The sequence below is a fragment of the Doryrhamphus excisus genome, chromosome 16 (genome assembly GCF_030265055.1).
Source record: "Doryrhamphus excisus isolate RoL2022-K1 chromosome 16, RoL_Dexc_1.0, whole genome shotgun sequence".
NCBI classification, from domain to species: domain Eukaryota; kingdom Metazoa; phylum Chordata; class Actinopteri; order Syngnathiformes; family Syngnathidae; genus Doryrhamphus; species Doryrhamphus excisus.
In genome coordinates, this window is record NC_080481.1 from 14,467,705 (window position 1) to 14,489,214 (window position 21,510).

The 21,510-nt window shown below is 40.1% G+C and overlaps 5 protein-coding genes and 1 long non-coding RNA gene across 14 annotated transcripts in view; 2 read left to right on the top strand and 4 right to left on the bottom strand.

Annotated features, from left to right (window-relative positions):
- Window positions 1–5,352, bottom strand: part of LOC131104945 (synaptotagmin-2-like) — a 61,480-nt gene extending 56,128 nt beyond the window's left edge. For 2 of the 3 annotated variants that reach the window (XM_058052660.1, XM_058052656.1), the window contains exons 1-2: window positions 5,188–5,351; window positions 5,032–5,090 (exon numbers count right to left, since the gene is read on the bottom strand). The gene's annotated coding sequence lies outside the window, so the exon portion shown is untranslated. Of the gene's footprint in view, window positions 1–5,031; window positions 5,091–5,187 lie in introns of all 3 variants that reach the window. The other variant, XM_058052657.1, reaches the window with a different exon arrangement.
- LOC131104949 (uncharacterized) overlaps window positions 1–6,913 on the top strand; it is a 56,294-nt gene extending 49,381 nt beyond the window's left edge. The window contains exons 3-4 of one of the 3 annotated variants that reach the window (XR_009119853.1): window positions 4,446–4,558; window positions 6,789–6,913. This is a non-coding gene — a long non-coding RNA (uncharacterized LOC131104949). Of the gene's footprint in view, window positions 1–4,445; window positions 4,559–5,469; window positions 5,524–6,192; window positions 6,719–6,788 lie in introns of those variants that run through there. The other 2 variants (XR_009119854.1, XR_009119855.1) reach the window with 2 other exon arrangements.
- Window positions 6,588–8,885, bottom strand: oard1 (O-acyl-ADP-ribose deacylase 1). Its single transcript, XM_058052669.1, has 5 exons — window positions 8,356–8,885; window positions 8,063–8,228; window positions 7,878–7,936; window positions 7,032–7,144; window positions 6,588–6,889 (listed from the first exon to the last, which is right to left on the bottom strand). The coding sequence occupies exons 1-5, from the start codon at window positions 8,389–8,391 to the stop codon at window positions 6,748–6,750; spliced, it is 516 nt and encodes a 171-aa protein (XP_057908652.1). The 5' UTR covers window positions 8,392–8,885; the 3' UTR covers window positions 6,588–6,747.
- Window positions 8,886–9,046: 161 nt separating this feature from the next.
- On the bottom strand, window positions 9,047–10,328 carry guca1b (guanylate cyclase activator 1B). 2 transcript variants are annotated; one of them, XM_058052667.1, is made up of 4 exons: window positions 9,944–10,328; window positions 9,715–9,864; window positions 9,512–9,608; window positions 9,047–9,395 (listed from the first exon to the last, which is right to left on the bottom strand). In XM_058052667.1, exons 1-4 carry the CDS (start codon window positions 10,145–10,147, stop codon window positions 9,271–9,273), a joined length of 576 nt encoding a protein of 191 aa, XP_057908650.1. In that variant the 5' UTR covers window positions 10,148–10,328; the 3' UTR covers window positions 9,047–9,270. The 2 variants fall into 2 exon arrangements, with proteins under 2 accessions (XP_057908650.1, XP_057908649.1); XM_058052666.1 differs by having other exon boundaries at window positions 9,512–9,626.
- Window positions 10,329–11,491: 1,163 nt separating this feature from the next.
- Window positions 11,492–17,200, bottom strand: LOC131104720 (serine/threonine-protein phosphatase 4 regulatory subunit 2-B-like). 4 transcript variants are annotated; one of them, XM_058052212.1, is made up of 9 exons: window positions 17,049–17,200; window positions 16,465–16,546; window positions 16,176–16,346; window positions 15,092–15,185; window positions 14,946–14,983; window positions 14,780–14,854; window positions 14,494–14,637; window positions 13,807–14,081; window positions 11,492–12,484 (listed from the first exon to the last, which is right to left on the bottom strand). In XM_058052212.1, the coding sequence occupies exons 1-9, from the start codon at window positions 17,080–17,082 to the stop codon at window positions 12,198–12,200; spliced, it is 1,200 nt and encodes a 399-aa protein (XP_057908195.1). In that variant the 5' UTR covers window positions 17,083–17,200; the 3' UTR covers window positions 11,492–12,197. The 4 variants fall into 4 exon arrangements, with proteins under 4 accessions (XP_057908195.1, XP_057908194.1, XP_057908197.1 ...); XM_058052211.1 differs by having other exon boundaries at window positions 13,807–14,084; window positions 17,049–17,199; XM_058052214.1 differs by lacking the exon at window positions 17,049–17,200 and adding an exon at window positions 16,666–17,039 and having other exon boundaries at window positions 13,807–14,084.
- On the top strand, window positions 17,171–20,793 carry LOC131104722 (eukaryotic translation initiation factor 4E type 3-like). Its single transcript, XM_058052215.1, has 7 exons — window positions 17,171–17,715; window positions 18,312–18,384; window positions 18,676–18,770; window positions 18,850–18,910; window positions 19,360–19,426; window positions 19,532–19,687; window positions 19,775–20,793. Exons 1-7 carry the CDS (start codon window positions 17,555–17,557, stop codon window positions 19,819–19,821), a joined length of 660 nt encoding a protein of 219 aa, XP_057908198.1. The 5' UTR covers window positions 17,171–17,554; the 3' UTR covers window positions 19,822–20,793.
- The last annotated feature ends 717 nt before the right edge of the window (window positions 20,794–21,510 follow it).

The window sequence follows — 21,510 nt, forward strand, 5'->3', positions numbered from 1 at the left end:
GAGATGAGGATGCTGAGGTTCAGATTGGGAGTGACCAGGATGGATAGGATCAGGAACGAGTACATCAGAGGCACATTACATGTTAGAGGCCTTAGAGATAAAGTCAGAGAGGCCAGACTGAGATGGTTGGGACAGATAGTGAATATATTGGTAGAAGGTGTGATGCTGTGTCCAAATAGGAGGTTTATGGATGTAGTGAAGGAGGACATGAGGGTAGTTGTTGTGACAGAGACAGATGCAGAAGACAGGGTTGGATGGAGTAGATTGAATTGCTGACGGGAAAAAGCCAAAAGAGAAAGAACAATGTCGTCACCTAAAAGTACCCACAACATAATATGTATGAGTTCATTTCCTACTGCTTATGAGTGTCACCCTTTTCTTCACCCCTACCATGGGTCACACTTCTCACAACATCACCATCAGTAAACCACTAACTGTGCTGACATCATATCTGTTTCCTGCCGCGAGTAATGTAATCATTTCACAGGCAACAATTCCGTTGCATCAGATATGATTTTACAACTTCGGTACGAGGTGCATTATTAAAAAAAAATTTTTTTTTTAAACTTGAACTGTATTATGGAAAGCAGGAAGTGAACAAATGTAACAGTTACTGATTGTAAAAGTACCAGATGGAGGGGTAGGATTTAATAAGCTTTGCTTCTTCCTACTCCTTTTGGACATGTGGAACTGTGAACTGATTATGTGATGCATTCAATTGTAATCTACTTCTAAGGCTGAAATAAAACCATTACAATAATCAGTATATTGACTTGATATTGTCTAATATTACAGTTTGGGATACATTACAACATTACCAACTTCTTTGTTAAATATAAACAAGCTTAGAGGCGGTGCAGGTTGCAATTCATATGTGTGATTCCAGCTAGTTCCATACCCAAAAAAACGGCAGTAAACCTGTGGTGTGCTTTCACATTAAAAAAAAATGGAAATAAATTGAATCCCAATCATTTCCTTTCATAGACATGCAAGGCTTCCTTGATGGAGCTTGTTGCACCACAATAGAGGTCCAGCCTTGAGCTTCAGTGACGATGAGGTGAGGTGACAGAGGTGCAAGCGTGTGCATTGCATTGTTAAGGTGGCCAGCACAGCAACATTACCCAAGAAAAAGGCGAGTGAAAGCCATTCCGGGGCTGTGTGACGGCACTGACAGCTAACAGACTCATACATATGAAAGCCTAGAAACACTGAATACGGCCACAATTGGATACGGCACGTCCATTTATATTCAGAATGACGGACCTCTGAGGCCCTCTTTGTCACATGCATGAAAATGCAACCCCTTGAGTGCACACACTGCTTGAAGATATACCACCTTGAGGAGATGTGTATCATGTTAAAAACCCATTAGTAAACAGCACAGAACAACCTAGATTCAGTAAAGAAAAAGACTAAATATAACACTGTGCTGCAGAGGAAAGCCACACCCCCTTCTCGCTCACGGTCCACCTCACCTGGGATAGTTGCACCAGATGTGTCATACCGGAAGATGTTGAATTGAACAGTGGTCTTGTTGATTGACTGGCTTTGAGGGGCCGAAAGAGCAGATGGTACGGAGACTAAGATAAAACCGTGGCGAGTGGCATCAATATTTCACTGTCTGCACCCCCGCTGACAAGAAACTGTAAGCTTGTTCTGCTCGAACAGTATTACAAGGCTTCCTCTTCAAGGCAACTTATCACCATCACCTTTGGCTCCGCCCCCTCAACATTAATTATGCAGCTCAATGCAGCACTCTGAATCCCTGCTGCAGCTCTCTCAGACTACTATCCTCAAACAGTTCCTCGTCAACGTCTGGTACAGATTATTATTGGTCATTTTTTTAAAAAATACATATTTATATATTTCTTTGAAGTGTCCCAATTGGATAGTTCACGCCCTGCAGTTCTTATGTTGTGACTCACTATCAGCACCTATAGATAGCGTTTCACTCTCCAAAGCTGCTGCTGCTGCTGCTGCTGCGTTCGTGACAATCAGAGCAAAAAACAAAGTGCAATGCGTTGTACTTAATATCTCTTTCCAGCATCTCTCCGCCAGTGAAGCATTTGACTGGCCGACCTCTGAGCACAGCAAACATGACCGGACCTTGTTACAAGGGAGCAGAGAAAGTCCACACTACGCAGTGTGTGATCCAGCCACATCAGCAAATAGAAAGGAAAACCAGAGAGGAGCTATAATGAGGGAAGCTCTCTCTCTCACGCAGCAAGCGACCATCCCGCCCCCGAGGCAGGCAGTAGGACGCAAACGTGGCAGCTGATTATGGGAGCAGAAACAAGCTTTTCTGTCGTTTCCTAGAGCTTTTGACATGATTACGATTCATTTCACATCAGCATGCATGTGTTTGTGCTTGCATGTATGCGTACTGGTGTATGTATTGGGGAGAGAGTATTGTTTTGTTTGTGCTGCCAAAAGCCGGATAATTAATCCTACTGAACTTAAGTGTGTGGCTTGCCTGTGTGAGGCAGGCATGAGTTTTTTTTTGTGAGCTCAAATGAAATGAGGGTTGCAGTGGATCATTATTTCTAATTTGCTACACAGGGAATCACCATGTTGCTTACACGACTAGCAAAGCCAGTTCAATGAATTGCCCATCTTTGCAAAGATGTTACCAGTGGTACAGATGTTGCTAATGGGATCATTCAGCTGGTATTGGGTTAAAGTGTTACACGTTTACATAATCCTTGGCAAGCATGCGCTATTCCCTTTTACTGCATTGGCAATGCACTAGCTGCATTTTCTTCCTTTTTTCCCCCTTTTTTTCGATTCCTTCTGTAAAAAAAAATATCCAACAAGAGGTCCACAATGCACAATGTTGGGTTAAAAGCTGTTCTGCGGGAAGCCCGCTATGCTGTGCTGCTCTGCTGCTGCTGCAGGGGTCTCTTCAGTGCATGGAACCGGATGGCGAGCAGAGAACGCAGCGGGGGCTGGGCACTGCAATGTACTGCAGTGCTCGGAGCTCCGCTATGCACACCCACTCTCTTCCAATCTTGCTCCGCTTTTGAACAAGTCTCCATGTTCTCCCATTATACCTCTGGCATGCAAGTCACTTTTTTCTTATCTTTGCCTTTGTCCTTTTTAACCTCTATTATTGCTTTTACCGTTTTATGTAAGCATCTCTACTGATTATCTCATCTGTACTTACTGGATTTTAATATTCCCTCTAAGCCCTCCATGTGCTCTTTACCGCACTTTAAGGTCTCATATGCCAAAGTGTGTCTTTTCCTTGTGGACAGCCTAAAATAAGCCATTTATGTTCACAGCCGTTCAGATGCAGTACTCCAATTGCTTTGCTCTTTTGCCCTGGCATAAAAAGTTTTGGCAACGCTTCCAACGGGTAGTATGTCACATTGACTCCACCTTGACCTCGCCATCAATTTTCCACAGCCACGTTGCACAGTCGGAGGGACAGAATGTCCCAAACAGACACTCAAATTATTTTAGCATATATATAATAACCTTTGCCTGAAATAGACTGTACAACTCACTAATATTTTTGGCTGCAGTGCATTGAAGTACTTACTATGAGATACTTGTGTTTAAACCAACTCATCAGAGGCACCGGGAGATACCATCTTTACAAAGGATACAGGCTAATTCCTGGGATCAGTGTGGGGTATCATTTCCGTTTTCCATTAGTGTGCTGAGGTTTATGATCATTGCGATGTGTGCTAGCTGCATCCTGCAGAGACATGTCTCTGCTTCCTCTCAAAATCACGGCGTGAAATAAAGATTTATGTCTCTGCAGATGTCAAATCGGCGAGAGCTGCAGTCCCTTATGTGTTTGACATATTCTCTCAGAGTTCCCACACAGCTGCTAGCCCTATATGGCCCACACCAAAAGCACAATTAGCTGCAAGATATTAGTATTTCAGGTTGCTCTCTGCACTATGCTGACAACAACCTTGAACACAGAACATTGTTGATGGTTGCTGTGTAACACTGCTGCACCAATGTAAATCACAACTATAATGGTGCATGTTGTGTGTTCCAGAAAAGGAAAGAGGTAGGTGCATGAATAATTAAATGTTTTTGTCCATGAGGAAGATGGATGTGCGAAACCTACTGCAGTTTCAGATGAAGGCAAAAAGCAACTGCAATGTATGAGGTAACTACTGTAACTTGATTCTATTCGAATGGTTAAGAACATTAAGCACTAGTGGCTGTGCACTCTGTCCATGGTGCTGAAATCGGGTACACTCTTATCTCCCAAGCCCATGCTTCTTATCCCTGTAGATAACCAATTATGAAACAATTAAAGCAGGTCCAAAATCTGAAACGCTTGTCTATGCTCGACTATTACATAATATTATTATTATTATTATTATGAGTCTTATCCTAAATATTAACAACAGTACACCCTGTACTCTTTAACCTGTCAAAAATACCAAGCATCCATCTACTATTTCTCTTGCAAATCTTTTCAGAGAAACCACACAGTGCCCACTGCTGGACATTGTCAGATCTGACTAAACGTTCCTGACAACCCTTGAAGGTCAGATCTACCAAAGAAAAAGAACAAGCAAAGAACAAGAATTATGTAAGTTATCTAAGCAAGCCCACTCAACATTGCCACATAAATACACAAGGCAAGGCTGCAGCAACCTGTCCCGTCTCCACAGAGACACTATAAACTTTATTCTCAGTCCAAGCACGGGTATGAAAACTATGTTTTTTTTTTATGCCTCACGCTGGCAATGATGCTGAGGTAGCTCTGCTCAAGGATGTAATGGGATACTGCAGCACTAGAGAACCGTGTGCACACAAACTTGCCTAGAAGCATCAGGGAGTCCCGCTCTAACCTTCCTCCCCTCCCTTCTCACTCTGCCTCTCCCTTTGCTTTTCTGCAAAGTCTTTTTTTTTTCTAAAAATGGATTCATATCTCCAAATGTCGATGTTTGTGTTTTAAAAAAAAAAAAAAACATTTCACATACAACAAAAAGAATAAAACTGTAAAGTTTTACAAGGAGTATAAGAAGCCAACATGCCATAAAATGGAAAGCAGCTGCTTACCTTTTTGTGTGGTTTGCTCTCCACGGGACACTGAGCTCTTCTCCACTGGGACCAAGACACTTTGAGATAGAAAGAAAAACAAATCAATGTCCGCTTACTTTCTCTTATTTCCACTTTGAGTCAGGATTAAGTCATAACACAGCCTTGTGGACACACCTTTGCTCAGCCCTGCTGTAATCTCCACACATAGACGGACACCTATCAAGTCAAACTGATAAAGATCTGCTCAGGGGAGGGATGCAAACTACACACACTGCAGTTTTTTTTTTCTTCCTCTTGCCCACTCGCTCTGCTGCTTTTTTTTTTTTTTTCCTGCTGTCTTTGCCTGTGCTGCCTGCTGATTGGCCAAGCTGCTCTTCAATAACATAAGCTCTGTTCATTAGTTGGAAAGGGGGCACCTCCCGCCCAGCTCATCTCTCCTTTTTTTTCCCCCCCAAGAGCCTGTGGAGAAGAATGCTGAGCTCTGCAATTTTATGCGCATAGAGAAAAGAAAAAGAGAATGGAGGACAGAGTAGTGTGGGGGGGGGGGGGTGGACGGGACAGAAAAAGAAGTGGGACTTTCAGAAGGGTTGGAGGCTGAATCAATGTGCTGCAACCGGACAAGCCGAGGCAACGTGGAGGGACAAAAGAGGGGGCAGAATTAGGCGTCGAGCATCACCAGCCGCAGCATGTAGAGGGAGATTTCCCAGCGCACGCTCTGCTGCAGTGTGCAGCCTAATTGCCAGGCAAGGAAGGGGGATGGGAAAAGGAAAGGAGAGGGTGGTTGGTTGCAGTAATGCCGAAATAGTCATCTAGCCAGCTCGGCTATACAGTTATGGGGGCTGAAGGATCTGCAGGCATCTGCAGCAGTTAATGCCTTTTTTTTCCTAGTGAATTATTGAAGATGCCCCAGAGCAGAGTGGGCGTCTCTCACAGCCAGCAAACTATACCCAGATTGTTCAGTCTCTCTGCGGTTCTATAACCATCAAGGATGCACAGAAGTGCCATATTAGCTAATTGGACCCCTTTGACTAAGCTGACATGATCTCGGGAACCAAATAGTATAGACAGTGAATGCAGTTTGCACAATAAAGATAAAGGAGATGTTTAGGGCCTTTGCTCTCCATCCTTTTTTTTTTTTTCTTTTGAATCACATCTGGTTCCTCTTTTGTGTCCCACCAGCGTTAAAGGACAATACCCAAGGAGATCAATAAGGGATCATACTTCAGCCATCTGCAGTAGCTACAATGATCACATTAGATGTTATATGATGCCCCCACAGCGATGCAAAGCCAATGTTTGTTCAATGAACAAAGGAGGGACGGTCTGGTCAATCAATAGACAAATAAAGAGAAACCTGGTATTTCAGGCTCAGTGTGAGGTTGTAAAAAAAAAAAAACAATATCAGGCTAAAGCAGAAGGTAGTCAAATAAGTATATCTTACCAACAGACGTGGTAACACACTATTTATCAACATCCACCAATGTATATGCTAATCCCTCAGTTATGGTTAATTGATAAGTGATAAGTGAAGCAGTCAGAGCATGTAGTGTACTTTATGTTAACTATTTTTGATACCACCCCAAAAGATCTCATTAGGTCTGATTATGCAAAAAAATAGTTTGAGTTTATTGTATTTTATTCAACGAAAACATATAAGTGTCAAAGCCAGATACTGGATTAACTCAAACAGTTGTGGACAAACCAACTAAGGCAACTAATCCACATTTCCAATAATCATTTGTGTTCCTTCACCACCATGGTTTCATCTTTCACAGGAAGGCTGTAGACGGTGATGGAGATGTCCGTAGATTCAAAAATCTCTTCTAACATCTCTGAAACTCTTTCCCACTTCAATCGATCCAGGCCACAGCCGATACTGCCAAGGCAGAAACAAACATACAGGTACATGTCAAAAAATAAATTTGAATATTTTTTAGATGTACCTTCACTTATGATACCAAATGTAAATATATTTGAAGGGAAAAGTACTTGAACTTAGATTCGGAAAGTATACAAACCGTGGCATCGAAATCCGTGTGACTCCATTTTCAATACAGTGTACTTTCATGTCCTCCAAGCTCTGTTTCAGGCTGTCGTAGGTTGGCTTGTGGCTCGCCTTCTTCTTTGTGATCTAAAAGTTGATGATAAAAAAATAAACATTGTTAACACATTGACACTGTGTAATAGTAGTCCAAACACATGCATGTTAAAGGGGAAATGCACTTTTCGGTGCATTATAACATGAAAAAACAAGTTAATATGTGCTAGCTTACAATACTGTCATTTGGGATACACCTATTTTGACTAAGAAGCTCTCTAAAAAAAAAAATCTGTGATCACACTGATGATGACATGTCATAGTTATTAGTATCTTGACCTACTTTGTCAGGGGTCTCCAACCAGTAGCTCATTAGCTACTAGTAGCTCCTAACTACGTTTCAAGTAGCTCTCCAAAGGGTTTATTCATTTATTATTAACTCCTATATCAACAAAATTAGAAAATTCAGTAGTCCGGAACTCTTCGCAAGCGCTTGGGAGTGTTACCAAATGACAGCAGAGTGGGTGTGCCTGTAGGCGGGCCATGGGTGGAATAAATTAAAGCTGACTGGTCCAAGGAATGTAGGTTCTGGAAGATCTAGAAAGCTTGAGGTGAGTTATTGTGTGTAGCTGCTCTATAGTAGTCCACAATGCAATACACAGGGACAAAAATGAGCATAATAGGTCCCGTTTAATAGTTTAATTCATCTTGAACATGTCACAGTTAACATCACACAACACAATTCCGCATGTCTAAAGAAAGGGGAGTAGGAAGAAGCAAAGCTTATTCAATCCTACGCGTTAAAGGATTCAGTGTGCGTGCTTACCAGGTAATACACAAAACGTTCAGCTCTCTTCAGTACTGCACACTGTCCCACCTGCTTTTCTAGTTGGATAGAACAGACACAGACACAGAAGGCAGCAACCATGAGTCAAAGGCTTGAAAAAAAAACAAACATTGTCATCAACCCCCAGAGTAACTTTTTTTTTTCTAAAAAGACGGCTGACTCACTCTGTCCCTTTAGCTCTTCGAGTCCCTTAAACTTATTCTTGAATAGCACTGCAATGCCTGCCCCCATGCGGCAGTCCTCGCTGATGCAGTGGGCCAGAGCCTCGTCCTTAGGACACGAGAACAGATCCCCGTTGACGTGATTCAGCCTCCATCTGTCATTTGCCGTCTAACCGGCAGGGGGTGTCACAGCACAGTTTGGAGGAAAGTAGGTGAAGAGTAGAAACTTGCTTTAACATGTAGCGGGGATAACACGGTTTAAGTCGTGACGTTTGAAATGACATTTATATATTTACCATTGTTGTCTCAGTAATGTCTGCTTCAGAGGACATCGGCGACAGTGAGATGAGCAGTAGTATTGAGAACCGCTTCGAGACTTGACAGCACAAATGGAAGCAGCGCGGATATTCCTCGATTTTATGCCAATTCACAAAGCAAAATATCAAATTTTATGTCGTCCTTAAGTAGTGGCGCTTTACTACAACATGAAGCTTGTCGTGGTTGTCCGTTTAAACGCTACAATCGGGCATTGTCAGGATACTTTGATGGCGGGCTTCACTCAATTTTTTTCTCGTTGTATGTTATCGCGAGAATGGCAAAATGTAACCTTATTTTTGTAATCTTACGGTTTGTAGGATATTGTAACACTCTGCGCTCAGCCAAACACCACACCAGATAGGTGGAACAGCAGACGTTTTTTTTATTAAGGTCCAAAAAGCAACAATTCCTACAAGGGATATTGTCGCGGCCGTAACTCGCGCCACAACTAACGCTAACATTCGGTTTTCTCTGTCACTTCCTGTCCGTCACTCTTTTTCCTTCCCAACCCCGGAACATATCTCTCCATGGCTACACATGCGCAAACATAACAGTCATTACAATATTATACTACAGTGTATAAATAGCCATTCTTATGACGTAATTTTACGTAAGCACAAGTAAAACATGTTAAATATATATTTATATATAAATAAATGGTCTTATATCTATGTGGTATCAGTTTATTGTATAACTCAAACTGAAGAAAAACTGTGAAGCCTGCAGCAAAAGAACAAGCAAGCAATCCACAACAAAACAAATTAATAGATGGAAATGTTTCATAATACATTACATATGCTACATTGTGTGAAATTTAAAAAACTATATTTATATACATGCAGGCTCAGTAAGACAAACAGAAGGATGACAGACTGACAGTCCGTGCTGCAGCCTTAGAAGTTCGCACTGCGTCTTCGGTCATTGATCCAGTCCCCGGGGTTGACATCCATCTGCAGCATCTTCATCACCCACTTGTCTCTCCGTGCTCCATCAATAAACTCATCCAGGGAGAGTTCGCCTGAGTAGAGGACGGGAGGTTGGTTATTTTTATATACTATATATATACCACAGCAATTGAAGTGGCCTCACACAGAACTCCAAAATCATCAGATGTCAGAAAACCATTACACTCACCGTCTCCATTTTCATCAACCAGCTCAAATATCCGGTCCACTACTTGGTCTGGGGTCAGCAGATTACATTCTTCATCGAGCTCTCCATGACAGGCTTTCTTGAGTCGATAAATAGACTTGGGGTGACAGTGGAATACATTCATATGTACATTTAAAAATGTATCTTGGTGTATTATGAAAATATATAATGATCCATAATCTTACCTCCACAATCTCCAGAAGCTCCGTTTTATCAATGCATCCGCTTCCATCTTTATCATACATTTTGAATGTCCATTTAAGCTTGTGTTCCAATTTACCCCTCAGGACCAGATTCAAGGCTGCAACATACTCGAGAAAATCAATGGTGTTGTCCTGCGTATGTCAGAAGACATAACATGTTAAAAGTACATAAACACAAGAGATTCAACATGCAAAATGAGTCATTACTTACTCCGTTCTTGTCAAAGGCTCTGAACATGTTTTCAATGTAATCTGAAGCCTCCTTGTTGTCGGCGACCCCAAAGAAACTCTTGAACTCGTGCATGAACAGAGTCCCACTTGGGCATTCCACAACAAATTTTTTGTACCATTCCTGCAGCTCTGCCACATCGATTTCTTTGTCCGGGTCACTATCCTCGCTCAGACGCTGACCCATTGTGGAAAGATTTATCGCAGCACCTCGAAAACTGCAGTAATTACATCACATCAATTAATTTGACTTGACTTTTAATAGAAATTTGCATGTAACCTAGCCTGTTTAAATTGCATGGATGTCCATTTTCAGCTGCATTGTTATTGTGGTAGAATCCTGACTGAGTGTGAAGATGAGACAGAGGTTGTTGTGGCTCACATGGAAAGGGGGGGGGGGGGGATTAGAAATGTCCACTTGTCAAAATCAATTAGTCCGCAAACACATCATGAAGGGATTGCTGCTTCCTAACCACAGTACACATTATTGCAAGTATATACTAGCTCATTGGTGTCTTGTCATTAGTTTTACTGCAGACTTGAGTTTTTTTTTTTAATGACAAAGACCTCTCCTTTCATCTGTGATAAGTGTCAGTGCTGAGACTTTGAGACTATAACGAGAAACATAATCCATGGAATCAGAAACTCAGGTCTTGAGACGCTGTGACTTTATTTTATCAAGCTGTCTTATAAGTCTTTAATAAAATATGGACAGGAATGAGAAAATCTTCTTTCAGTAATCTTACCGGAAGACGGAAGGTTCCTAATGAGTCTGATGACTCATCCAGGTTCCCGTCTGTTATCCCCATTAGCCGTGACCTTCGTGCGGCAGGTTGTTTAATTGGAGCTCGGTTACAGTTTGGACGTACGCAGATGTCTATTTAACGCTATCTACAGAGGTCATGTTCTTAAAATCATACACACACTTCATGAACATTTTGGATCATTTAAACTAGAAATAAACCTTAATTTGCTTTGTATAGAGTGAGAAAATTACTATGAAGAATCTTAAATGGCTGGAATAACAAATGCAGTATGTACCAGTCATTGTTTACGGGGGAAAGCATGCCTACTTGTCCGCCTATACCTGCTGACAAAAGGGATTGTGTTAATCTTAGTTGAGAAATGTCAAGGCCGTTGTGGATTTTACACTGTACATGGTAGCGATATATATATATTTATATGTATTTAACAAATAAACTATAGAAGAAATGTCAGTATTGATTTACTATATTGTACCGTGCAAATGTCTGAAGACCCCACTTAGTTGAAAGTCCTTGGAATGACATTTGCCACAGCTGCCACATTGTAAATTAAACAATGGGAATAACAGCATTAGCAATGCTATTATTCCATTGCACAAAAGGTCTTCCTGCAACTGTTGTGTATTTGTTTAGATAACTGCATTTGTTGTGCAGTCTTCTCAGTAACATGGCGCTGCATACAGTGTTGAATTCCATAATGAAATCTATTTATGCTGCATGTATGTTGTAATAACAACAATAACTTGAGTTTTTTTTTTTTTAGGCTTTATTGCTTTCCGTGACTACAATGAAAGAAGCATTCATTTTCCAACATTTTTTTTTTTTACTTTCTCAAGTGAATGTGTATTACAAGTCTACAAAAATGGATTCACAGGCATGTATTGTAAAAATCGGAGCTCTCTCTTTCAAAAAAAAAAAAAAAAAAAGGTCATGGGTACAACCTATGTAGAGGTACTTTGTGTCCTCTAAAAAGAACTACCGAGTTTACAACAGGAAGTTTAGTCACTTAAATGTTGTTTTATGTCAACTATATTTAAGGAATTAGTGCAATATTAAGAGAGATTTACTTTCATAGAAAAAAAAACAATTGAAGTGGAGCTGTATTCTCGATATTCTTCCTGTCAACTAGGGTTAGGTTAAAACAACTCAAGCTATCAATGTAAGTTTAGAAATACATGCCGATGATGTTATTAAAACACAGCTCGTGTAAGTGCTAAATCATTAAGGTCTGGTTTAGAAAGCAGTCAACTTTGAAAACACCATCTTCATAATCTCCTTCCTGACACCCAATGCTAATAAGTCCAGGTGAAATGTGTCCATTATCAATACCAGGACAGAAGGTCCATCTTGTGAGGAAGCTCCAGGTCGCCGTCGGTCGGACCTTCTGCTGGAGTCTAGAGTTCCACAGTGCTACAGTGTTCCTCGGTGTGGTATTATACAGTGTCAAGAGTCAGTTGTGTTGTCTGGCTTGTTTTAGTCATTTTGCCCTGACTCTGTGTCGGCCTTTGTGCAATTTGAATTGTCTGCATTGCCCCCTGTTGACAAGTTTGGTGAAATATCAGAAGATGAGAGGCTCGGCTTGATGCTGGCCAGGCTGTCTCCAACATTGCTGCTGCTGTCCTCAGTGGCTTGCACAGGATGCGTCTTCTCCGGTAGTGGTTGCTCAGGTTGGTCTACGGTGATGTCACGGTTAGGAGGGCAGGCCTCCTCCCTCGTAGCTGGCTCATTTTCAGGTGATCCCGTCTGTGAGGTACTGGGCCCTGAGGAAGAGGAGGGGGAAGAAGTGGGAATTGTGGTGTGGCTTTGGCTGCTAGTTGAGTGACAAATTATTTACCACTTGCTAAGATTTAAAAAAACACATTTCTGGACATGTTTGATAATTTGCTTGTTTTTAACTGATTGACTTCATAGTGAAGCCTTAATTTTAGAATGAGGGATTATTCCTGGAACCAGTAGAATTTTTTGTCTAAAAAACTTTTGGCTCACTTGGAAAATGAATTTGGGGTCAAGATCAGTGAGTTTCAGAATTCTGCATTTTTGCTTATTTTAATCATATTACACTTTTTATTGGTATGAAGGCTGGGTGATATGGACCAAAACTCATATACCGAATATCGATATATGTTATATATTCCAATATTATTTCCATAAACACAAGTCAAAGCCAAATCTGCACGCAAAGTTATATTGAAATGTAAACAATCTGTAAACAGACATTTTTTTGCAGTCTACAAAAAGATTAATGCATAAGCGGGAATTTAAGCTGGTACTATTGGGTTGGGAAGCACGTAGTTTATCAACCAAGCCACAAAGTGATTCAGTAATAAAAACGTTGAAGTGACTTTTCACCAGCAGAGGGCGCGCTTTAAATTGGCCATTCATTTCTAATCTGAAAATGATCACAGAAAATATAAAATTTAACTAAACATGGGATTGGAATTGAATTGGTTAAAAAAATGTAGGAGTAGTTAGCGACTGATAGGAATAGATAGATGAAAATGGCCGACATTGCTGAAAGCATTCACACAATGAACTTGGGGACCACAACAGCAGTGCCTACATTAGTTAGCATTCTTTTCAAGTAGCTTTAAAGATAGTAGCAATTAAGATTTTTATATTGAGAAATAAGCAGGACTTAAATCCTAGATTTAAGACTTTAACACCTAAAAATAAGCAAGACGTTGAAGCTGGAAATACATATTTTAAAAATAAAATATAACCAATAAAAACTGAAACACACAGTGACAAGGCGGGGAGAGCAGGGTTTGAACCGCCAACCGTCCACTTTCTGAACCTCCTGTGCAACGGCCTTGCTGATGAAAAACATTGTACTATTGTAACTTGATGAATGTGTATCCTGACTCTAGTTGACAGGCCGTGAAATAAGTCTAAATCCATCTTAAATGAAAGGAGGAAAAGAAAATTTCAATTTTGCGCCTTTTCAATGCATTTCAGTTGCGCTTCAGCTTTTCACAATTCATGCGCAATGTCTGCTGACATTGCATCATCTCGTTATGATAAATTATTACTTCAAATGTGTTGTGTACAGTAAACAAGGTACATCAGAGTATTCAGAACTCACCTGGATCGTCTAAGATAGACTGTGAAGATGCTTCACTCTTGTATGCTTGACCGCAAGAGTCTTCTGAAGATTCTGGCATCGGCGAGGAGTTATCCGTGCCTTTACGAGAGCATTCCTTGTTTTCACATTTTTTGTCACCCTCCTCCTGCTTTTTGTCACCCTTTAGCCTCTTGCTGTTGTGCTTCGCTGTATTGGAGTCCTCACTTTCCTCCTCGGGGCGTTTATTCTTTGTCCTGCTGCGTGATGTTATTTCACCTTCAAGGAGTGAAACACCACTGCTGTAAAAATAGACATGTGAGATCTTAATAACACATTTTTTTTAAAGCATGCAAGAATATACAACAAGTTCAAACAAGCAGTATGATAACTGCACGAGGAGTGGGATGAAATATCAATAACGAAATATCATGATGCATCTCTCATGGTACAGTATTCATACAATTGAAAACTGACATCACACTTTTTCACACAATCTGTACTGGGTATGATGTGGATCTCTGTAAGCCCCCCCCCACGCGACGGTAATTGGTGTTTGTGCCCCCCCCCCATCCCAACACAAAATGATTCTCTTCCAATATGATGACATTGTTATCCCTATATCACAACACTATTTGTTTCACGGGAAATATATTATTCAGTGATAACTACGCCTTGTCTCGATATCAACCCTATACAGGTACATCCTACCTGATGTGGTGCTCCGCCTCGTCCTCCATGACGGGCTCCTTGCTGACTTCACACTCAGGTAGGCCATTGGTGGAAAGCGATGGCGACAATGAAAGCTTTGGCCTGTTCAGCAGTTTCGGCATGCCTGGTCCGTTTACATTTCGACTGGAAAAGAAAGTCCATTCATCGTACGTTCATGAAAAAGTATGAAGCACCAAATGATTACACACTAAAGTAACCAAACAGTTCCTCAGAAAACTGTATGAGGATGTTTTGGAGCTGTGGAACTTCTAGGAATGGCCCCCACCTGTCTGAGCATAAAGAAGAGTTACCAGGAAACATTACTCCATTCATTCTGTTCGAACCGGGTGCCCTGTTTTTCCTAAAAAATAAAAAAAAAATCAAAGTAACAAAACAACTATCAGTTTAGCAGCAAATGCACAAATACAAAACACAACAGTAAATGTACTTACTCTGATGTCGAGTACACACAGCTTACGACCATTACATTCTGTAAGTCATAGGAGAAATAGTGACATTATGGTAATGGTAATAATAACATATGTAACATCACTTATGAATGATACATGCACTGAATATATGGAATGTATGTACACACCTTTTCTATACCCCTGAGAAATTTGTCTGTTCCGGAATAGTTTCTCTTGGGGTCGGTGAGCAGTTCACACAGACGCTGAATGGTGAATGGGATTCTGGGAAAGTTACCAAGAGATATGTTTAGAAAACCGCCATCATCAAAATAAAATTTGAAATATATCATATTTTCTTGTGTGTTTAGTTGCTTCAAGTCATTCTTCATTTAGGTAACAATATCCATCCATTTTTTATGCAGCTTATGCTCAATACAGGGATATGCTGGAGCCTATCCCAGCTGGGTGAGAGGCGGGGTACAACCTGGACTGGTTGTCAGCCAATCACAGGGCACATATAGACAATCATTCACACTTACATTCATACCTATGGACAATTTGGAGTCACCAATTAACCTAGCATGTTTTTGGAATGTGGGAGCGATCATGCTAACACTCGTCCACCATGTGGCCCCATAACTAAAAAAATATATACAGTAAACCTCGGATATATCAGATTCAATTTTTCCCACTGGTTTTGTCTGATATAAGCGAAATCCGTTATATGCGTATACCGGAAAATGTCCGTTTTACGCATTTATATCCGGTATATGCGTAAATCGGATTTTATCCGTTATAAAAAGGCACTTCCTTGACTATGTTTCCAATGTACCTGGACGCGCAGGCAACGCTGCAAACGCTGCAAATGACGTCGTATAGCAGCCTGTCACGATTCGGCGAATCGGAGCGCCACGATGCGGCCATCCGATATATGCGAGGGAAATTTTATGGAAATGCATTGGAACGGGACTGGAGATTTTGTCCGAAATAGGCGAAATCCGTTATAAAAAATCCAATATATGCAATGAATTTTTATTGGAAATGCATTACAGAAAAATCGGTTCTTTTTTATCTGTCCGTTGTGAGCGAATTTCCGATATATCCGAGTCCGATATATCTGAGGTTTACTGTATATATCATTTAATTTGTTAAGAGAACGTCAACCTACAGTGGTGTGAAAATGTTTACTTCAAAGACAATGTGCATTGTCAGAAAACCGTGCTGCTTCACACATTTGAGTGTAATTGCATTTCTTCTGACATCTTCACTCACCCATTGAAGCTGTCGACTATTTTTAAAATCCTGTTCTTCATCTCCTCAAAGGGAACGTGTTCAACATTGGGATTGTGAGGACCTCTCTGCTCTGGTGTAGATGCACGGAAATCATCAATGACCTTCTCCAATTTGAACATGAAGTACGACTTGAATTGTGGCCATGGGATCCTAATGTGAGATCAGAAAAGATTTGTTCACATCGAGAATGCAGAAGAACAATAGCAACCATTTGCTGATGTAACTGAATGAAAATGTGTCAACATTTGTTCAAACGTAGTAAACTCACAGTGATTCCCCCGTCTTGGCAACATGACACAGGAATTGCTCCAAGGCTGGATTTGTGTCCCGTTTCACTTTCTTCTCAAAAGCTGCAAATGACGACATTAAAGTTTTGAGATTGTGGCAAAAGGAAAGCACACAATACGCTTACTAGACGGAGACAAGAAGCGAGCGATTCAGCATTGAAATTGCACTTGAATGGTCTTACGCTGTGATTCGGTCAAGACGAGTCGACTGGCAGGGTTAAAAACAAGTAAACGTCACGCCATTAAATCGTCACACACCAATTACAAAAAACAGCGGTTCAATTGAAAGTTGGCGTATGGTAGCGTGCATGTTTATAATAATTTGCACAATCACTTGCTACCAAATCACCAATAATAAGGGCAGACGTTTTAAGTCAAATAATAATGTGAATCAACTTGTAAGTCCAGCAGACACCACAGTGTGCTGGCTGCCTCTTGTTTGTAAGCTAAGTTGCGGTCACGTAGTTAGCAACCATTAGCGAGTCAGCCGAGTGTAGAAAAATAAATATCCTAAAAAACTCTCATGAATGCGACAGCACTTATTTGTAGTAACTGGCAAGTTTGCCTTGAAACGCTTCCAATAACGCCTCGGTGTCCATCGCTGTCTCCAGGCCACAGGAAGGAAATACTTGCTAGTTAGCAATAGCAGGTAGCAACACAACAAAGCTGGTCCGGGTGAAGACTGCGCATGTCAGCGGTGACGTCACACATTTACGGAAGTTTGTATTTCTGCGTCAAAAATAGCCTTTTGTGTGGAACGGATGCTTAACTACAATTCCACTCCTTCGACAGTGGACACAACGTATGTTTTTCTGCGGACGTCAGAAGTCAAACTTCGAGTTTGAAATATTCATACGTCGGGCGTCATCGTTTTTTTGCTGTTGTGAGGGGCACCAACCGGTGAGGCGGCAAATGAGTCAGCAGCTGATCAACAGATTTACTTGAACCTATCAACGTGGACATGTAACACGCGAGCTGAGGGGGGAAACAACGTCACATGACGACTGCCTGTTTTTTTTCCTCAATCATTTATTTATATAAAGCCTTTTCGAGTTCTCAGAGGACGCAACAATGGCAGTCCCGGTAGCTGCCACGTTACATTTGATTTCTCCATCAAGCCCAGTTGGTCTCCTGGAGCCCAACATTGACATCGGAGGAACAATAAAGAGCTCCAACAATAAAGAGGATGACACTCTGCCATTACATTCTGCCTGGACCTTCTGGCTTGACAGGTAAGTTCCACTAAAGTTATTATTCATTCACCTGAGGGAGAAAAAGTGGTGGCAGATAGACTATAACTTAATAATATCAGTTTTTGAATTGATTATAAACAAATTACACTTTACTGTGGCCCTTGCCACCTGTTTGTCTCTTTGACCTACATTTACAAGTCACCTGCTTGTTAGACTTCTAAAATAAATAAAATGCTCACACATTCGAGACCTGATTTCAGGCTAGGTCAAGTTCTCTTATCTCTTCACATGTTAGTTTTGGATCAGGTTTTATTGTTGCAAACTTGTTGACCCCCATACCTCCCTCCGTGGTTTTATAACACAAACCCACTAGGCCTTACTCCACTGTGAATTTCATGTTGAAAAACAGCAAGTGTTACACAAGCCACTTCATGTACATGTTAGAGGGTGCTGAGTTCTAATGAGGTCAGTGTTGTTTACTTGCTGTTTTGTCACCTGATTCCCACCTCAATGTTGTCTCTTTGATCACCACTTCACCAGAATGTGCCACACACCCCGAAGATGGGGAAAAAAAACAATTCAGAACATGTCAGACAGACGATTTTTGAGATTTAATTAAATATCTCCTTTCTCAGATCTCTACCAGGAACTACAGCAGCTGAATGCGAGTCTAACCTGAAGAAAATCTACACAGTGGAGACCGTCCAGGTAAGATTTATATTTCATAGGCAGCAAACAGGCTCAATCATGTGCACTGTTTATATTTATTACACCGCAGCATTTATATGTAAGGCTCTGATTCCCATCTGGAGGACTAATTATATTCATTACAGCTATTATAGTAGAATGATGTCAATATCAACTTCCTGTTAAGATAAAGCACAATAAAATCATCTGACTGGTATTTCCACATAGTAAAGTATTAACTATTAATGACGCTGATATATTTTTTTACTTCCTTGACCAATAAACATGCCAAATAAAATCTATTTCCTCTAGAACTTTTGGAGAGTTTACAACAACATACCCAGTGTTGCTATCTTGCCACTGAGGAGCAGTTATCATCTTATGAGAGGTGAAAGAAAACCTCTCTGGTGGGTAAAATGAAGTATACATATATGGAGTAGATACTTTTATACTAATTTACAATGTCGTCTGATGATTGCCATGCAGGGAAGAAGAAAGCAATGCTAAAGGTGGCGTTTGGAGGTTGAAAGTACCAAAAGAGTGCACTGTGAGTAATTCATGAAAGGATGAAATAACTTTTGTTTTGCATTTGTACAGTGGATGGTTTTTGTACCCGTTGTTTTTCGGTTTAGGGCGAAAATTATTGCTACAATATGTGTCTTAGTGAACACAGAACACAACGGAAAACGGGTAGTAGCCTGGCGCGTGTGTAAATTTTACATTAAAGTTAAAGTGAGGAAGTACACCTTAAAAGGTAAAAGTAATGGTCAATGCCCATTTATCCATTTAGATTCATTTTTATTTGTGTTCTTCATGTAAAAGTATATTTTTTGTACAAAAACATGTTTTGTGTAAATGACTTTATAGATTCATTGGATTAACATTATTTTTTATTGGAAGATTTGATTTGTTTTTCGGTTTTTGTCTGACTTTTTGGAGCGGATTAATGACAAAAACCGAGGTTCCACTGTAATAGCATCGACTTTATGTTTACAGTCTGCTGTGTGGAAGGAATTGCTGCTAGCCACCATTGGGGAACAGTTCAGTGATCACTGTGCTGCAGGTAAACATCTTTATTCGGGAATGTTTTGCTTCAGTAACTATGCCGCAAGGCAAACAATTATCTATAAGTCAATATTGAATTGATTGACTATCCTGTAACTCACAGACGATGAAGTGATCGGGGTCAGCGTCAGTGTAAGAGACAGAGAAGATGTCGTTCAGGTCTGGAATGGAAACGCTTTGCGTGCTGATGAGTCCAACATTTTAGGAAGGATCCACAAGCTCCTTCCACAGACGCAGTTTAAAGCAGTGTTTTACAAACGTGAGTATTTCCTCACATTGTGTGTTTTTTGCAATGATTTCAAACTTATAAATGTAAATAATGCTGACGTGTTTTTGTTCATTGCAGCTCATAAGGAGCATCACGCTTTTGAAGGAGGTCGATCACGACATTAGCACATTTTGCACTTTAAAGCACATCATGGACTATAGTAGTCGGGCACATTTTGAAGCAGTTGAGCTGATTCTCATGTCGTCTTAATGTCAATGTGGATTCCTCATCCAACTTGTTATTCCTCATAATATCTGAAATTATTTTGCATTTTTTAAAATGACATAATGCATTACTAATTTTTTTTATACTGCAAACTTGTGCAAAAACAACCTAAATATTTTACAGTAAAGCTCAGAAAATATACCTTTTTAAAAATCTCACATTTCTTACCACTTTTTTTATGTTAATGCCAAAGTAAAGTTCCTGATACTGAATGCAGTCTGGTCATTTATCAGATCATTGCACTTTTGTTTCTATCGACTTCTGGTTAAATGTGTATTGAGAAATGTGTTTGTTCTTATTACAGTGACCCCAGTAAATAACACTAAAGTAGTTCCTGAGGAATATGATTGTGCAATCTGTTCTAGTATGTTGTTTTTGTCTCTGCCCTAAACAAGCACTGTTGTTGTTGTTATTAGCTGACCCTTTGAAGGGAAAACTAAAACACACTTTATTTTTTTTTTATAGTAGCTGAATCAATGCATTGTTTTCAAGGTTGTTTCAAGCAAATGAGAAACAGTATAACCTGAAATGTAGCATGAGTGCTTCTAATCTGAAATTTTGTGACTTTTTATGACTGAAAAACTTTAGAATTTGGTTAATTTCAGAATCAACGGCCATCATACTTAAAGACACTTCTGTTTTGAAATGAATAGCGAATAGAATATAGTCACATCCGCAAGGCTTACATCTATGCTTGCACATATACAGATGGCCTTTCACTCTTGCGATCTCAGACCTTTGTAACTGTTGATCTTGGATGGTGCCTTGTGTTTACCAGCAAACAAGAATGTTAGTAGTCATACGTTCTTGCATGTCTGTTTGTTTTAGTTTTGTTTGAAAAATAAAGCATGTGGAAAACCTTCCAAAATGCACTTGGGTTCTCATGTTTTATAGATTCATTTGTCATTCAGTCAGTTGGCCACAGCAGCAATTCACATTTCCTTTTCTGATCGTTTGTCACCTGCCACTAGACAAATGTGGACGAAAGGGAAATGTCACCATCTTGTGGCTGGAGCTGGTAATTCAAAAACATTTTCATAGAATATCATAGGGGGATTATTGTTGGAGGGTGCCAATTTATTATATGTAAGATTGCATAAAAGGCTAATTTACAATGTAGCATTACATTTGCAAATATATACATACTGTATATACATGTCTGCTAGGTAATGAGTGATGTATACTAAATCTACAATTAGACAAGATTAATACAAAAGTATTGATCATAATGTAAATAGCCCAAGACGCAGTGTTTTTTTTTTGTATTTCATTTATATTTTTTGTTTTATATTGTTTTTGTATTCTGTCTATAAATGTGGCTGCTTTGGCAAAGTAGTTTTCTCCAAACTACCATGTATAAAATACTTGACATTCAATAATAATAATGTATAACTCTTACAAATATTACATTATTTGTTTTGGTAAATATAGATTTTCTTTTTCGTTTTTTTTATTGTTGGGGTTTCGTTTATATGGTTGTTTGTAAATGTTGGGAAATTAAAATGAACGAATTAGAATACAATTTTTTGTCCAAAGATGTACAATAAACATCGTTTTTTTGTGTGGTTTTTCAAGGCGATGGAGGACGG

Excerpts from the sequence above, each read along its gene's own strand:
- LOC131104720 (XM_058052211.1), bottom strand. The coding sequence starts at position 17,082 with ATGGACACCGAGGCGTTATTGGAAGCGTTTCAAG. Across the intron at positions 15,186-16,175 it reads ATAGTCGACAGCTTCAATGG|AATCCCATTCACCATTCAGC; the intron begins GTGAGTGAAGAT and ends TAACTTTCCCAG. Across the intron at positions 14,085-14,493 it reads GAGGCGGAGCACCACATCAG|CAGTGGTGTTTCACTCCTTG; the intron begins GTAGGATGTACC and ends CTATTTTTACAG.
- guca1b (XM_058052666.1), bottom strand. The coding sequence starts at position 10,147 with ATGGGTCAGCGTCTGAGCGAGGATAGTGACCCGGACAAAGAAATCGAT. Across the intron at positions 9,627-9,714 it reads AGCTTCTGGAGATTGTGGAG|TCTATTTATCGACTCAAGAA; the intron begins GTAAGATTATGG and ends TGTCACCCCAAG. Across the intron at positions 9,396-9,511 it reads GGTTGATGAAAATGGAGACG|GCGAACTCTCCCTGGATGAG; the intron begins GTGAGTGTAATG and ends TCCTCTACTCAG.
- LOC131104722 (XM_058052215.1), top strand. The coding sequence starts at position 17,555 with ATGGCAGTCCCGGTAGCTGCCACGTTACATTTGATTTCTCCATCAAGC. Across the intron at positions 19,427-19,531 it reads CAGTGATCACTGTGCTGCAG|ACGATGAAGTGATCGGGGTC; the intron begins GTAAACATCTTT and ends TGTAACTCACAG. Across the intron at positions 19,688-19,774 it reads TAAAGCAGTGTTTTACAAAC|CTCATAAGGAGCATCACGCT; the intron begins GTGAGTATTTCC and ends TGTTCATTGCAG.
- oard1 (XM_058052669.1), bottom strand. The coding sequence starts at position 8,391 with ATGTCCTCTGAAGCAGACATTACTGAGACAACAATG. Across the intron at positions 7,937-8,062 it reads CGAAGAGCTAAAGGGACAGA|AAAAGCAGGTGGGACAGTGT; the intron begins GTGAGTCAGCCG and ends CTATCCAACTAG. Across the intron at positions 6,890-7,031 it reads ACACGGATTTCGATGCCACG|TATCGGCTGTGGCCTGGATC; the intron begins GTTTGTATACTT and ends CTGCCTTGGCAG.